The sequence below is a fragment of the Hippoglossus stenolepis genome, chromosome 22, assembly GCF_022539355.2.
Source record: "Hippoglossus stenolepis isolate QCI-W04-F060 chromosome 22, HSTE1.2, whole genome shotgun sequence".
Classification (NCBI taxonomy): Eukaryota; Metazoa; Chordata; class Actinopteri; order Pleuronectiformes; family Pleuronectidae; genus Hippoglossus; species Hippoglossus stenolepis.
In genome coordinates this window covers 3705291-3720804 of record NC_061504.1, presented here as the reverse complement: position 1 = coordinate 3720804, position 15514 = coordinate 3705291, and the positions used below count along the sequence as shown (strand labels likewise).

At 42.0% G+C, this 15514-nt stretch overlaps 1 protein-coding gene across 4 annotated transcripts in view; it reads left to right on the top strand.

Annotated features, from left to right (window-relative positions):
- Positions 1–14436, top strand: part of kcnc2 (potassium voltage-gated channel, Shaw-related subfamily, member 2) — a 77368-nt gene extending 62932 nt beyond the window's left edge. Inside the window, exons 2-5 of one of the 4 annotated variants that reach the window (XM_035147852.2) lie at positions 724–1657; positions 5236–5400; positions 11671–11766; positions 12771–14436. In XM_035147852.2, the coding sequence (XP_035003743.2) occupies positions 724–1657; positions 5236–5400; positions 11671–11732 (1161 nt within the window). In that variant the 3' untranslated portion in view covers positions 11733–11766; positions 12771–14436. Of the gene's footprint in view, positions 1–723; positions 1658–5235; positions 5401–5596; positions 5659–10512; positions 11767–12770 lie in introns of those variants that run through there. The other 3 variants (XM_035147853.2, XM_035147855.2, XM_035147851.2) reach the window with 3 other exon arrangements.
- Positions 14437–15514: the final 1078 nt, after the last annotated feature.

The following is a 15514-nucleotide window of genomic DNA, read 5'->3' as shown; positions in this document are numbered from 1 at the left end:
AATAGCATCAAATGATCTTCATCAGCCGATGGTTATCTCAATTGTCATGCACAAACTAAAATTAACATTTATTACTGCAAAATTACTGACAGCACAGTGTTTTACTTCTTTATTGTTAAAACACTTTGTATCTGTTTTCGTTGGATAGCCTAGGGATTTGGAATGCAACATTGAATTTTAAAATAAACCCCCATCATTGCCTGTTTTTTGGTTTATTGTTTTTACATCTTTTGTTAGTTAGATTATACTTCTTAAAGAGGAAAAATGTCCATTTGTTGACCTGGTCATCCTGGAATCATTAGTAGAAACTGGGTAAATGGTTCTCGTACATTATAAGCAAAGCAACGACTTAGCAATGTAGTGAAACACAATGAAACACACGTTTTATTTTACACAAATGCACAAAACAAACTTTTTCTTTACTCAAGACCGATTCTGAATTAAATCTGACTTCACCTGTATTCCCATGCCACATTTCCAGCAGGATCACATGGAAGTGTGTGTTTATTTGTTGCTCTTGCTAATAGATTGCTCCTCTCTCTGGAGTCCGTTCAAATTGATGCAAGTTAATTAAACTTGTCTCAATTTACTCTCCCTCTCAAGAGTAAATGAACCAATGTGCTGTATATGCCATTTAAAAAAAACAATCATGGTTGACAAGAACCTGAAATGTCAGCAGTGGTATCATCTATAATCCTCTTTTTCTCTTTTCTTCTCTTGCAGTTTATTGCCTTTGCATCTTTATTCTTCATCCTGGTCTCCATCACCACGTTTTGCCTGGAGACGCATGAAGCTTTCAACACCATAATCAACAAGACGGAGCTGATGCGGAACAGCAGTGGGCCGGACTTGGGCCCTCAGTACGAGATTGAAACGGATCCTGCGCTCACCTATGTGGAGGGTGTTTGCGTCTTTTGGTTCACGATTGAGTTCCTGGTGCGTGTGACATTCTGCCCGGTCAAGTTGGAGTTTGTTAAAAGCGTGCTCAACATCATTGACTTTGTGGCTATCCTGCCTTTCTACCTAGAGGTAGGGCTGAGTGGCCTTTCTTCAAAGGCCGCCAAGGATGTGTTGGGTTTCCTCAGGGTGGTGCGCTTTGTTCGTATCCTGCGTATCTTCAAGCTAACACGTCATTTTGTGGGGCTAAGGGTGTTGGGCCACACTTTACGTGCCAGCACCAATGAATTCTTGCTGCTCATCATCTTCCTGGCATTGGGAGTGTTAATTTTTGCCACCATGATTTACTATGCCGAACGAATCGGCGCCAGTCCCAACGACCCCACTGGTAGCCTCCATACCAAGTTCAAGAACATCCCCATTGGCTTCTGGTGGGCTGTGGTGACGATGACTACACTGGGATATGGCGACATGTATCCAGAGACCTGGTCAGGCATGGTAGTGGGTGCATTATGTGCTTTGGCTGGCGTGCTGACGATAGCCATGCCTGTGCCGGTTATCGTCAATAACTTTGGGATGTACTACTCTTTGGCCATGGCCAAGCAGAAGCTCCCCAAAAAGAGGAAGAAACACATCCCTCAGGCAGTGCAGGGGGGGTCCCCCTGCTACTGCAAAGCTGATCTCAACACCACCTGCAACAGCACTCAAGGTGACCTGTGCCAGGTCAAAGGGAGCAGGGTACTAGAACGCAACCGCTCAGGTAAGACCATTTGGCCAGACACAGGCCATACAAGGCAGAAACCTATGATCAACCACACCTTGGTAAAGTTCACGTAACACCGAAGGGTATTATTTATGAAGTGACAGCGAGGGGAATCCATAAGGGAACTCATCTCAGGTAGAGAGGGGTGGCCATTTGACAGAGTCACAGAGACAAAGTACAACCGCAGCTTCCTCACAGAAGTCCTGTTTCCCAACAGCCTTCATCCCTGGATGCCACACTGATAAGGAATGTAACACAAAAGGCAATGAGGAGATGGTTGTGTCAAACAGCTCATGCTGATAAGAATACACTGTTGTTGTGTCCAAGCTTATCTTCCAGTCGTTGTGCGTTTGCTGTAAAGACCGTAGGCGGCTGTTTTTCCCTCGAGGCCGGTGTCGGTAATTTACTCTGACACATCTGATATTGATGGAAATTAGTGTCGACCTCTGTATATACTGGCTTTCTTTGAATTCTAGTGCAGACATTCCTGAGGGTAGATGCACGCTCTGGGCTCCTCACAGTCTACTTGTTTATTAGGTCTCAGAACCTTACATTTAATAAGCATAGAATAAGTCATGCCTCAACTGAATACACAAACAGAGTCAACCTGCTTCTAGTTGCCTATGTGATTTCCTCGGAGGTCATTTGAAATAGCCTACACAGTGTGCAAGGTTACTGTCAGTGTTAGAGAACCTCATGCTTTATATTGCAATGTGAATGGTTCCATGTTACATAAGCTGTGTGTTCATTTTAGTCATACATGACAGGACAAAATAATTAATCATTTAAGACTAATATTAACCTATGATTACCTATGATTTAATAACCTTCTTTAGTATCTTAAAGAAATTAACTTTTACTTACCACTGAATCTTATTCATTTAAGCATGGGTATGATTGTCTGATTATTACTGTATTCATAATTATGTTATTATTTTTATACTTAGTATTATGCATTATGTAATTGTCTCCTGATAATAATCGGCCATTGGCTAAAATTAAATTGAAACTGGATTTCAGTTACCTTATCATACTTGAAGTAACTTAATACAGCATTTCAAAAAAAGAATGCATGGATCATAAACTAATGAGGAGGTTGAGTATCGAGAACAAACGGCTTCATCTTCGGTCTTTTAGCACAAAATAATGTCTGTGGCCATCAAGGCCTTTGAAATACATATAAAATCCCTACAACTGTCATTTGCACAAAATCATTGGACATCACAAGCTGCTGTCAACCTGCAGTTTTAAAATCCATCAAAGCGATTGTAAGTCAGCCACAGTCACCACTGTAACCTGCATGTGCTCCTTATGAGAGCGGAAAGCTTGACAGGCAAAGCAGCAGTAAAGAAGGAGAGCCTGAGAAAAGGGTAATTTACACTCCGTAAAAGATCAAGATACTCACGTGTTTAAAAACAAAATCAGATTTACCAGTGTCGCCGAAGCTAGCGACTGATATAACTTATTCTCTGTGCCACTGACCAATGTCATCCAAAAACATTGAAAACACACAAAAGAGCCACAGTGATGTGATTCATAACATGTTCCAAAACACTATCATAAAAAGGGACACTTGTGATTGTGAAACTGTTTTTTTTTAATGACTAACAAACTGAAGCCAGACTCAACAAAAACAACACAATATGCCAATCCTGTAGCCTTCATTGAGCTGCGGATTATGTCTAGGCCTTCCGCAAAAATGTAGCCTCATTGTGTCTAAGTGACTGTGGCAACTTTCATACCGGTTTAGGTCTCGCACCCCCGTCGTTGTCCACAGTACCTCCGCGCCGACACTTTGAAACCACAACAGGGGAAGCACATCCAGTTAGTCACCTCTGTTTCTCACAGCAACAGTGGGGGAAGCACCGGGTGTTAGCTTGCCTCGTCACTTGCTGCTGAATCTGTAAATCAGGTCGGTCCGGACCAAACTCCTTTTATCCTGTTTTTGTAAAGAAATTATTATTAATTTGCCGGAGTTCCACTGAAGCCGGTCAGCTTGCACTGGACGTAACTCAGTGACGTTGGACGTACCTAAGAAGGCGTCGAGGGTCGACCAATCAGCTTAGATTAAAAAAACGTAAATGAATTCATATTGGCTGTAAATAAATGTGGGAGTGGCACAGAGAACTGCTTCCGGTGGAAAATCTGCAACAACCAATTAAAAAGCAGCCTCAGTGCCCATGGTTGCATGAAGTATAAAGACCCCCATTTAGTTCCAGCCGCCACTGCTTTTACATTTGGCACAAACATTCACTTGGAGTCAAGGAATAACTGATGTGATTTTACTAGCCAAATGTCAAAGTATGTCTATGTATGTCTATGTTTTTCTTGAACGTGATATCTTAAGATCAGCTTATGGGAATGTCTTTGGTACGAATGTTTAATTGGACTCAAAGAATGAACTGATAACACTTTGGGGGTAGAAGGTTTAAAGGACAACGTCACATGGTCTTGTGTTGTTTTGAACGCAATATATCAGGAATTTCATAAAAAACATTCACTTAAACTGAATATAATGTGGTGGTCAAAGGTCAAGGTCACAGTGACCTCTCGTTCCTGTGAATGTGATATATTAGGACTGTCTATCTTCTTTTTTGTTATTGTGGCTCATAAGAAAACAACATGTCTCTCTCATCCACTGGAGCTCCAAACACTGTCTGCCCTTTGACCTCTGCTGTGCTGCTTGGTGGTGCCTGTGACATTTGGAGCAGGTGTTTAATGGAGGAGGTTGTTTGATGTTTGTTATTTGCTGCACTCCCTCTACCCCAAAACTGCAGGATTCCTTTATGCTTTCTGTGCATAGACCACTGTGTAGAGCCTTTCCCACTTATTGTTCCCCAGAAACAACAGCCTAGTGTTGGTAGATTCAATGTGATCTGTTAGAATGGGAGGAGAAAATTTGTTATCTGGAAATAAATAAATATCACATTTTGTGATAAGAAGTAATTTAAGATTTTTTTGTATTTATGGAGGCAATTATTCAACAAATTAGCATTTTGTTACCCTAAATCTTTTGCATGTACAAATAAGCAACGGTTTAGCCCAATGTGGTGTTAATATCACATATTATCATATAGTATTTATTTGACTATACACTAAGAAATAACAACAGAAATCAAATTTCAAATAATTTTTCTCTAACACTGTATCAACAAAACAGTTCATTACAGTCGTCTAGTCAAGTCACATTCCTTTATATTGCCCAAAATCACAATAAATAGATGTTAGGCTAACCTGAAATTTATTGTGAAATATGATATTTAGGGCAAATAGAGTTGTTGATACCACAGAAATGTTACCTACATTATAATGTATTTGGTTAAAAGCCAGACTGGAAGGAATAAGGGAGTGAAATGATTCAAATTATATACAGGCCTATCTAGCATAGAGTTTATTTATTTAGTAACTCAGCTAAAAATAATTTAAAGCTGTATGGCATGGTAGGTATATCCCATAATGTTTTTTCTTGCTGTTGCAAAACATAGCCTTTTTGTCTTATGAAACTACTTAAATTCAAAGCTTAAAACTTAAAAGTACTACTTACTGTGTGACCCATCGTGTTTCCTTCCTCACAGTTCTGTCGGCGGACTGCAGCAGTGACCTGACCATGTCTCCAGAGGAGACGGTCCCCATGCGAAGGTCGAGCACCAGGGAACAGGACCATCGGAGCGGGGGGACGTGCTTCCTGCTCTCTGCTAGTGACTACACATGCCCTGCAGACGGAGGGATGCGAAAAACAGGTAACTGGATGGGGAAATTCAACTGTTTTGCAATATCGTTTTAATATTAAAAACTAATAGATTTTAATAAACTGAACAAACATTTAGAGCAGTTGATGTTTTACCTTTCAAATCAGCTGGTATATCACGTTTCAATAAAATCCTTCAACACAAAGCCATTAGTGAAAAATCCTCATCAGCTGATCCGTGTCCTTAGTGACTGGGACACCAACATCCCTGGAAGGGGGAAGGCTGTTTGTTCAGGCCTAGTCAGAGAAGGTAATGTACCCTGTGGACGAGCTGCTGCAGCACCCAGAGCAACTGCTGTGGCAGTTCTGAAGGACAACAGTGTCCATGCAGCCGACTCAGAACTGTTGCTTTCTCCACAATTTATTCCTGTTTTCTTGTCGCCTGGAAACACGAATAAATTTCTGACCTCGTGCCTTTTCCGGCTTTTGCCAGATTCATCACCCATCTACAGCTCCCAAATAAATTGGGTATCATCCCTATATGCCTCTAAGGTGATGATCCACCAGCATCAGTTTTTTAGGTTTTTAGCCGTAAAGAATAAAGACAAAGAAAACATGTCTCACACACAAATGTAGAAAGCTTAGTTATGTTCAGAAGTCAGAGCTTTACAAAGAGCTGAAAATCAATCTATCCTCATTGTTTATACAGTGTATTTTCAGCAGCCTCAAGCAAACACCAATTCCAGTTTCCTACTTGCAGCTACAGTTTCCATCAACATCCAAGTCTTAATTATGACTGGGAAGCAGCAGAGACCTTTTTGTTGTTGTTGAAAGCATCAACATTTCCAGCTTGGCACTTAATTACACAGAAGTGCCTGAGAACAAACAAATGTGGATGCTATACATCAGGCATAGCTCAATATAATTAGACTCACATTTTATGGAGTTAACGAGGTTTTAAGCTTCAAGAGAATCAACTGGAGCTGATGTTATACCAGCTTCCAAGCAGAAAGAGGGTCAGTTCTGAAAGAGGATAATAAGAATGTTAACTCTTGGCCTAGGAAGTAAAGCTGGGCTAGGTTTCTCTTTCAGGTAACCTGTCAACCAGGTATGCTGATGTTAGTAGAGTACACTCAATTAGACAAACAAATAGATGGATCCAGTCCTTTACCTTCTTGGATTTTTGGTTTTAAAAACTTGCACAATGCTCTAAACTCTTAGTATCACACTCAATAGGGCCTGAGGCTACATCCACATTACTACGTTTTCATTTGAATCTATAATCCCCATTCATACTAACACGCCTGAAAACGTATAACACGCGACCACTCACGTACACTGGGCATGCACGTGCCGGGGTACATGCGCAAATAATAACTCGTCTCCTACACATGTAAGCAGTTGTATCATTGTAAAGTGCACAACAGGAACAGCAGCACTTGTAACAGATAGTTGAGGCTAATGCCTGTTGTTTTCCTTCGGGAATGGGGTCATGTTACAGGAGCCTGATGAATCAGCGAAGGCTATGCCGTGACCAAAAAGGCCCAATCAGCAAGCGCTTGTTGGTGTCTGTCATTGTTTCCAAACATCTCTGTTTCTGCTCGTCCAGACTAAATGAGTTTTCAAGCTAAAACAGGCCTGGCAGCGTTCTCTGTTTTTAGCAGCTCCAAAACTCTGGAGTAGTCTGGACGCCAGGCGTATCTGTAGTGGAGTTAATGCGTTTTCAGACCAAAACCTAGTGATGTGGATGTAGCTCGAATATCACTCTCAATAGAGCAATATGAACTGACATCAGGTGCTTACCAGCCCTAATGTACCCTCTCATATCGCTATGTTATGACTGATATACGATTGCTGCTTGGAGGAGGGTTCAGCAAACAATCAATTCCAAGCCCTTTAACAATGTTGTCAGTGTGAACTTTCATAAAGAAGTCAATTTGCCCAGATTAGGAGTTGGCCAAGGCTCTGGTCTCACCACCAGAATGACCTGATTCTTGTCTCTGATTGGACAAGATTGAAACTTTGCCCCCAGGGTTTACTACCCATAAATCCTGACCTCATATTGTTAACAGTTTACATTGTTTCCAATTTGAAATATCACAGACACATTATGTCTTCAAAATCTGCCTTTCGATTTTCTGTTATCACCTTCAGTCGTGGGCCGTTCCATCAGTGGAAAGGTCATGCTCAGACAGGGCTTGACCTTCCAAACACTTTGACCCAAGCTAAAGGTCATCGTGAAGTTCATATCTGCTGAATATCCAGGAAGTTGCTGTCCCATGGGATTTCAAAGACAGAAAAGGTCATGAATTAAAATATAAATTGATCACTTCACTCAGTAGAAATTGGGTCATGCTGCGGCTGATTTAACAGGTTTTCCACATGTGACGAAAAAAAAAAACATGAAGCCAAAGCATGTTTGTTAGATTCAATCCTCCATTTTATCTGCAGCATCCTGAGGCATTAATGTTGTGTTAATCTGCACTATAATGTGTAAGTGTTAAGCCTCAGCTAATTGCCTTCCATCAGAAGTTAACTGCCTCTCCAGGAGGCTAACTAAATGTCGTGCTCTTAATGTTACTGCTCTGTAGCCTCAGAGTGATGCTGTACTCACTCTGCAGCAGGCAAATCAATACTGTTACACCATTAGAGTGCCACTTGTAAATTGAAGATTTTGTTCATTTGAATTTCAGCTCCCATTTCAGTAAAACTCCCGGTTACCTCATCGAGGCGTGTTCTAAAGTGGAGTGCAGAATAAATGAAGATAACTTGTTGATGGGTATTGGTTCAGTCTAGCAGGTTAAACTGCTGCACATCTGGTGATCCCTCCCAGCAAGGCCCCTCATTGGACTTGTTTTTTTTAGCGTAGGCAGCGAAACAGCTGTGCCTTCGTCTCTGCTGCTCCAGTCAGCGGCTTCAGTTGCCGCCACACTGACGATAATGCATTAAACATCAGGTCTTTCCTCGCTGCTGCTGCCTGTCGGCACAGACCAGGGCTGTCCTTTGTCCTGCCTGCTCGGCTGGTTCTGAAACGGACCTGTTTTAATTTACCCCCTTCCTCCTGGTGAAACAAATGAGTGCCCTGTGCAGTATGGTAATGAGGCCACATTTCCATTAGCTGCTCCTCATCAGTGTTTACGCCAGTTGATTGGCATGCTCCATTAAGGATCTGGCTGCTTTGGCTTGCTTGTTTATTTTGCAGCAGATTCGCCAGCATGTTTTAAAATGCTGCATTTTTAGAAGTTTGAGCTTTTGTAAAATGTGAATCTGTACAGACAATGAAAGCATTCATAATTTTCAATCATCGTCATCAGTATGTGGAGGCTACACCTTTTAAAAAAAATCTTTATTCAAAAGTGTGGTCTTTCGTTTTGAAAGCAGGACTTATTGATTTCTTGTTCAGAATTTGTTATGCCCTCACTCAACCCTGCGCTCACACTCAGATACACCCGGCTTGTGCTGAGATTTCTTGCACTCCGGCTTCAGCTTTCCTCCTCACGCTTGTGCTGCTTCTGTGCGCACATTATCCCTAGGATTTCTCTTTTGATCTTGGATTTTTTTCCACAACCAATGTAATGCCAGGTGTAGTTATAACAAATTACATTAAGTGCTGGCTCCACGAAGTACATTTTTTTTCAAGCACAGCAGGCTGGTGTAAGTCGTACAGGGCGGGAGTGCATGGACACAGTAAAGGTAACCACCACCCGTACAGGATTCTCAAAGACATACAGCTAACACTCCTGCAACAAGGGGGTGAGGCAATTTCACTTGTCAACACTAAACCGGGCATTCTATTGGTTGGGGAATTTGATCAGGACCACAGATGAAAATAAATCTGAGAACAGACATTTCTCCGGCACACAGAAGCAGCGTGAGCACGAGGAGAAGAGCTGAAGCTGGAGCGCATATCTGAGTGTAAGCCACAGACATAATCAGCACAGGGTTTTAATCGAAAGCATTACAACATCTGACTGTGAAATCAATAAGTCCTGGTCTCAAACCGAAAAACCATACCCTTGAATAAAGAAAATACAAAAATGACGTACAACCTGGATCTTTACAGATACAAACACATATTTGATCCATAATGTGCATGTTGATAGTCTTAAGGTGTACACTTAATATGGCTGTTATATATTTGAAGTATGTAAATGTAAATGCACAATTAGTACAATCATCTTTTTGCGATTTAGGATTTAGGATTTGGATTTAGGACAAATTCAAAATGAGAAAATACTAATGATGATGCGTGAGATGAATGACTGCTAATGTGTTATTTTATTGTCCAGCCCTGCGAGTTTGAGAATAACACTGATTAGTTGACTAATGTGTTTGCAGCGTTAACTCAGCCCGACTGGAATTTAAATGACATAGTTTCTCTGAGAGGCGGAGCTGCTGTGTGGGTTAAAGCTGATTGGTTGAAGGGATGGAGCCAGAAAATACAGTAATTGTTAAGTGGCAACTTCAATCTTAACAAAGAAATCTGTGAAATCTGACAACAATAAAAATGTAATTTAAAAGTTTCATGTTGGAGATATAGGATAGTAAGGCTATCTTGTACCTCTTTTACACCAAGACTAGCAGGGGTACGTGGTTTTTTAAACGTGACTCCTTTCCCATTGCCAGTAGAAACATTTCTTGAGACGTGTTATATAAACAATTTGATTCTGATTGTGGCCTCCGCCATCCGTAAAAACTTCAGCAAAGACGTCACAACTCGTACTACAAGACTTTTACTTAATAAGTTGGATATCAATACTAGGCTTACAGCTTAGTCCTTCATATTTAAGATGGCTTGATGTATCTTTTCTGATCAGAGATGGTTTCAAGTTCCAGTTTCCTGTGCTGTGCGTCATAAACCAGAGAAACTGTGGTTCTTTGGCTCCACACACTCAGCCAATTAGGGTTTTTTTTACCGTCCTCAGCAGCTCTTGCAAGGATTTTTAGCCAAGTTCAACTGGCACTGTGAGGAAATGTGCTGTGCATGAACTCACCATACAGTTTGTTACTGTTGCTCTGTCTCACTCCTGTCTCCTGTCTCGGTTCACTCGGTTGGCTCGGACTCGGATCGTTGCCTGCCTGCCTGTGTGTGTTCATGTCCTGTTCCTGCACAACCACAACCACCTCCACCACCACCACCTCTCTATCGCACCCTCATCTGAAGGCTATGAGAAATCCCGGAGTTTAAACAACATAGCGGGCATGACTGGCATGGCTGGTAACACCCTGAGGTTGTCTCCTGTGACCTCGCCCTACGGATCGCCCTGCCCGCTGCGCCGCTCTCGCTCCCCTATCCCCTCCATCCTGTGAGACCTCCAGCCCCGGGGCCTCTTCAGCCTAAACCACCCCACGTCCTAACCCCTAACAAACCACCTCCCTTTGGTATTATATCTGAACTCTTCTAGATATTGTGGCTAGTGGATAAGTGCTTAACCTTGTAGCTCAGACTAATGTTAGTGGCTTGGGCAACCTGAGCAACTCCTCTCTTCCCCCCTTGTCCTTGAAGGTACATGTGCTTAGCTAAAATCCTTAAGTTACTTCTCAGTTCTCCTGTGTCACTTGGAGTTCCCTTTTAGATATCGTCGTACTTTGAGACTTCAGACTTGCAATAAAAGAACTTGACTGGTGGCTCCAGAAGTAGCAGCCATAACATTTAATAAAGGACATATTAATAATCAGGGATATTAGATGTTGCTATATTTAGATACCATGAAAAAGACGTGCTTCCAAGAAGAAAAGAAAGAGAGATGTCATTTCATTTTAAATCTCATCCAACTGTGACTTTGTTTTGCTACTTTATTTTATTTTGGGGGGGGTGGAGTGGAGACCGGAGGGCTGGCTGTCGGGACGGACGATTTGTCTTTCAGGACTGTTTTGACTCACACAAGCACACGTCCAGTCTGTCACTCTTCACCTGCTGCTGGGCCTGCTCATGTTTCTTGCATGGATCATCCTGTAACCGTCTGCAAAACCGTGTAGCGAGGGGAAGAGGGACCAGAGGAGACACTAAGGCTATACAAGAAGTACTCCTTCATATATGTTTATGTATCAAGGAGTATTTTTTATTTTATATTATTATTTTTGTGCTGGGGTTTTGGGCACATTCAACTTGCATTGTGTCTCATTTTGCCATTGGCTTCTCCAACAATCCACCGAGGAGCAAAACCACAGAGCGCCAGCCGGGTGTTCGTTTCTCTCTGCATGTGGGACCTTGCTTGTTTACTGTTGTTTCCGATTAACTCTCTCCCCCCTCTAATTTATGTTCTTGTCTTTTCTTTGAGTGCCACCAAAGCTTTTTGTGTTTCTGGTTGTTTACTCACAGATAACTGCAAAGAGGTTGTCTTTACTGGTTTCACACAAGCAGAGAGCAGCGTTCTATCTTAATGGCTTTGGGGGAAGGCGCCACCATGGCGGAAAGGTAACCTTCTGAACGGGTGCGGGGGTCAGAACTCAGTGCAGAACCCTCTCACCCTCTTGGTCATGAATTATAATTTGTGTTTTTGTGTGTGAGATAAAAACTGGGGTTATTCAATAATCCTGAGAAACACATGTATATGGTTGACATATACAACAAACACACACTCTTAATGGTACCATTGTATCTACTGCTTGTAGCATCAGTGGATCATTACCACATTAATATGAAGACATAAGTATAATTACTGTAAAAACAAATTAATCCATCATTGAGGAGCAAAACTACATCTTGAAATATGTGCTACTAGATTCACTTGGAAATTATTTACGGCCCTAAAATAGATCTGTTATCTGTTATGCAAGTGATCCATAACTTTTTCTGCAGTTTCACTTCCTGTCAGCCATCTCCAAGGGCTATAAGCTGCTCTCAAATCCCCAAACCACAAAGACTAACCTGAAGTCCCTCGGAAAACAGAGTCAGTAAACCTCACATTTAACTGAAGCAACCTTTTTTTGTTTTGCTGAAAGGCTTTCTCATTTATTATTGATGAGACTTTTTTTCATGGCGGGCATAAATTGCCTCGGCGCACCAACAGGTGTGGGAAAGCAGACATAACCATGCAGCGATGTGCCTCACCCATCCCTACAGTATGTCTATACCAGTAGAAGAGGGTTGCTTAGCAACTGGCTCACAGCTAGATGCATCTTACACGTAGCTCAACAAAAAGTCTTAACAATTAAAAATAACAGCTCTCGCAAACATTTCTTTTTTGTCTGTCGACCAAATTATTGAATCACCCCATTTTAAACCACGGCAATACACAATAGAGCTTTTATAATTCTGCATCTACACTAACAGAGCACTGTCGATTTGTACTATGTTCTCATTTCTGTGAAGATATTTAAAGTAGCCAGTGTGTGCATGGCAAGGTCTTCTGAAATGATGCTCAACAGAGACAGATGATGCATTTCTGATATTTAGAGATGTGTTTATATTTTATTTAGACAATTCATTTCCTATTTGAATGACGGTGGGATAAGACTGTCATCGGTATGAGGACCTATTGCAGTGGGAGGACCTCATTTGGAGCCATCGGGCCACTGCGACAGGACAATACGGACGAGGACGCACGTAAAAAACCACAGACTGACGGCCGCCTGGTTCACGGCTCAGCGAGCAGGGACGCAAATGAAGACTTTGATAAAGCATTTACCTTTTCCTGCTTTCTCCTTCGGTTTTCCTCTTTAAAGACACTGGAGAAAAAGGAAAGCAAAGCAAACTGGACTCGTCCCTAAAAGAGACGACGTACTGCATAGATGCTTCTCCTGTAAATAAAAAACAACAGAACAGCACATCTGGGCCACGCGGCTCCGTCCACACATCTGTCTTTTGATGGTGAGTCAGGTAACAAGGCTGTTGGTTGCCAAGTTGCACCACGAACACTCAATGTCAGTCACTTTTCTTGCTGTGGTATCCCTCCTCGCAATAAGTGTATTAAGATGTATCAGTTGAGGCACTTTGTGTTCTGAAAATGGAGTGTATTCATATGAAATCCTACATACAGTATATACAGTATAGAGAGACAAACGTGCTAAGTTGAATAAATGTGACATCATGGTCATCTTTGCTTTTGTTTCCCTCGGTAATTTTCAGTAGGTTAATTACTCTGCTGTGTGTTAATGTGTGCGTGTGCATCCTAAATCTCCAGGGTAAGATCGGGTCAGCAGAGACCAGTGAGTGAACGTGATGTCGTCACTCTTCCAGTTAGTTTTTAGCACAAACCTGAATGAGACAGTCCCCCTGTGATGCAGTCACCATTGTAGAAGTCCCCCCGTCCCCCCATCCTGCATTCAACATGCATCTATACCCTGCATCAGTGCTGCAGATGTTCGTCGTTTCACAAACCAAATTATTCTTACCAGACATTTCCTCAGAACCCCTGGTGACTAAAAAAAACTGCGTAACTTGATTCTTCCAAACTTTTCCCCCTGGTGGGGGTGGGGAGCAAAGTGTAGCAGAAGACGCCCAAGTTAAAAGTGGGACTTCTAGAATGGCTACTTCTGCACTGTAGCAATCCCCTGAACCCAAACAATCAGATTGGATTTGCAATAAGCACCCAAATCAAAAAAACAAAAAGCGCCGATCCACACTGTGATTTCAGCAGCCTGTTAGAGAAAAGCAGAGTGTGAATGCTGCTCTGAAAGCTGAGAGAAGCGACCGGCAGGTGGCACAACTTGTGTGTCGCGTTGGTTGCGACCTGCACGGCCGTCGACTCGCTGCGTCGCCCTGTACCCACAATCCTCCTTGTGTAGTACACACGCTGCTTTACTCTTTGAATTGACAAAGGGGTACCTACCGTTCTCTGTGTATCTCTAACGTGACTTGAAAAAAGAAAAAAAAGGTGTTTATTTTTTTTTAAATCCAGAACATGTATTTTTGTGTCTTACTGTTGCTCTTACTTGTGAAAGTCATGGTAGTCGGATGCTGTGCTTCTCCATCGTGTCCTCAAACTGTCAGGCTTCTGATCCCAGTTCATGTTTTGTATGTTTTATTGTGAGGAAAATTCTAGTTTGAAGTCTGTATTCGTGGAGCCTTTTGTTGGCATTCTAAAGTGCATGCTGAAAAAAAAAAACATTATGTCAACTTGTAAAAAAAAAAAAGAAAAGAAAAGACATACTGTATATCACAGTCAAGACGATGTGTATAAAGGTAAATGCTATGTGAGAGATTCACATAAACTATTTATCTTTTAACTGGCTGTTCCTCTCTTTGTTTCATTCCACCTGTTTTCTTCCTCACTGGGGTTTTAGCTCTAACTGAAAATATGGTTTCCCCTTCAAAGTCCTGATGATTTCAAACATTTCCACCTGTGTTCGGTCGACAAGCTGTTAGCACCTCTCTCCAAAGAAACAGATATCAGATTATAGTAAATCATCTCCAGCTTCTCAAGGCACGAGAGTTGTGGTTTTTCGTGGTCAGCGTAGATCGCAAAAGCTGAACAGAAATCTGACGCTCTGGTCCACAGATGAGTTCTGTGATTGGTTTCGCCATCTTTTTCTGCTCCTACTGTCGCCCAGCAGCATGTGTGGCTTTGCTCAAAGCTATAGAGCTAACAGTAAACAAGGAATGACTTAAATGTGCAGTTTAGGACATCAGGAATTGAACATGGATGTGTTACATATAATTGGCCCCTCTATGGCCCCTGATTTAGAAAAACCCTAGAGCCACCACTGTTCTAAAGCATGACTTCTTGCTGGCTCCCAAAACACATGGCTGGCATGAAGTCCTTCCTGAAACTTAAATTCTGATGATACCAGTCATTTCAATGTTTTCATAGTTTATTTAGCAATGATTGTTAATGTAGACATTAACTTCTTGGGCCAGCATGCGTCACACGATCCTGTGATACCGAATGTGGCCCCCAATTCAGAAAAAAGGCTGAGACAGAAACTTTTTTTTTTTTAATAATCTGGACAAAACTTTGTTTCTCCAAATTAAAATTCTCACCTATTCAGAGGCGGTGAACAACAAAGGGGGATTTGTTCAGCTCTTCACCTGCTGTAAACTCAGCCCCCGAGTCCATCACCATTCTGCTCCGGCTCTGATTCAGATCACTGCTGCTGTTCTTTAGAAAGATTCTGCCTTCTCATCCTCCAGGGAAAACAAGACACATGGAGGCCTCTCTGAATGTGTTGACTTAAAGAAGTGCCGGGTGTGTTGAACAGTTATGGATGGTGTCTTTACCCAG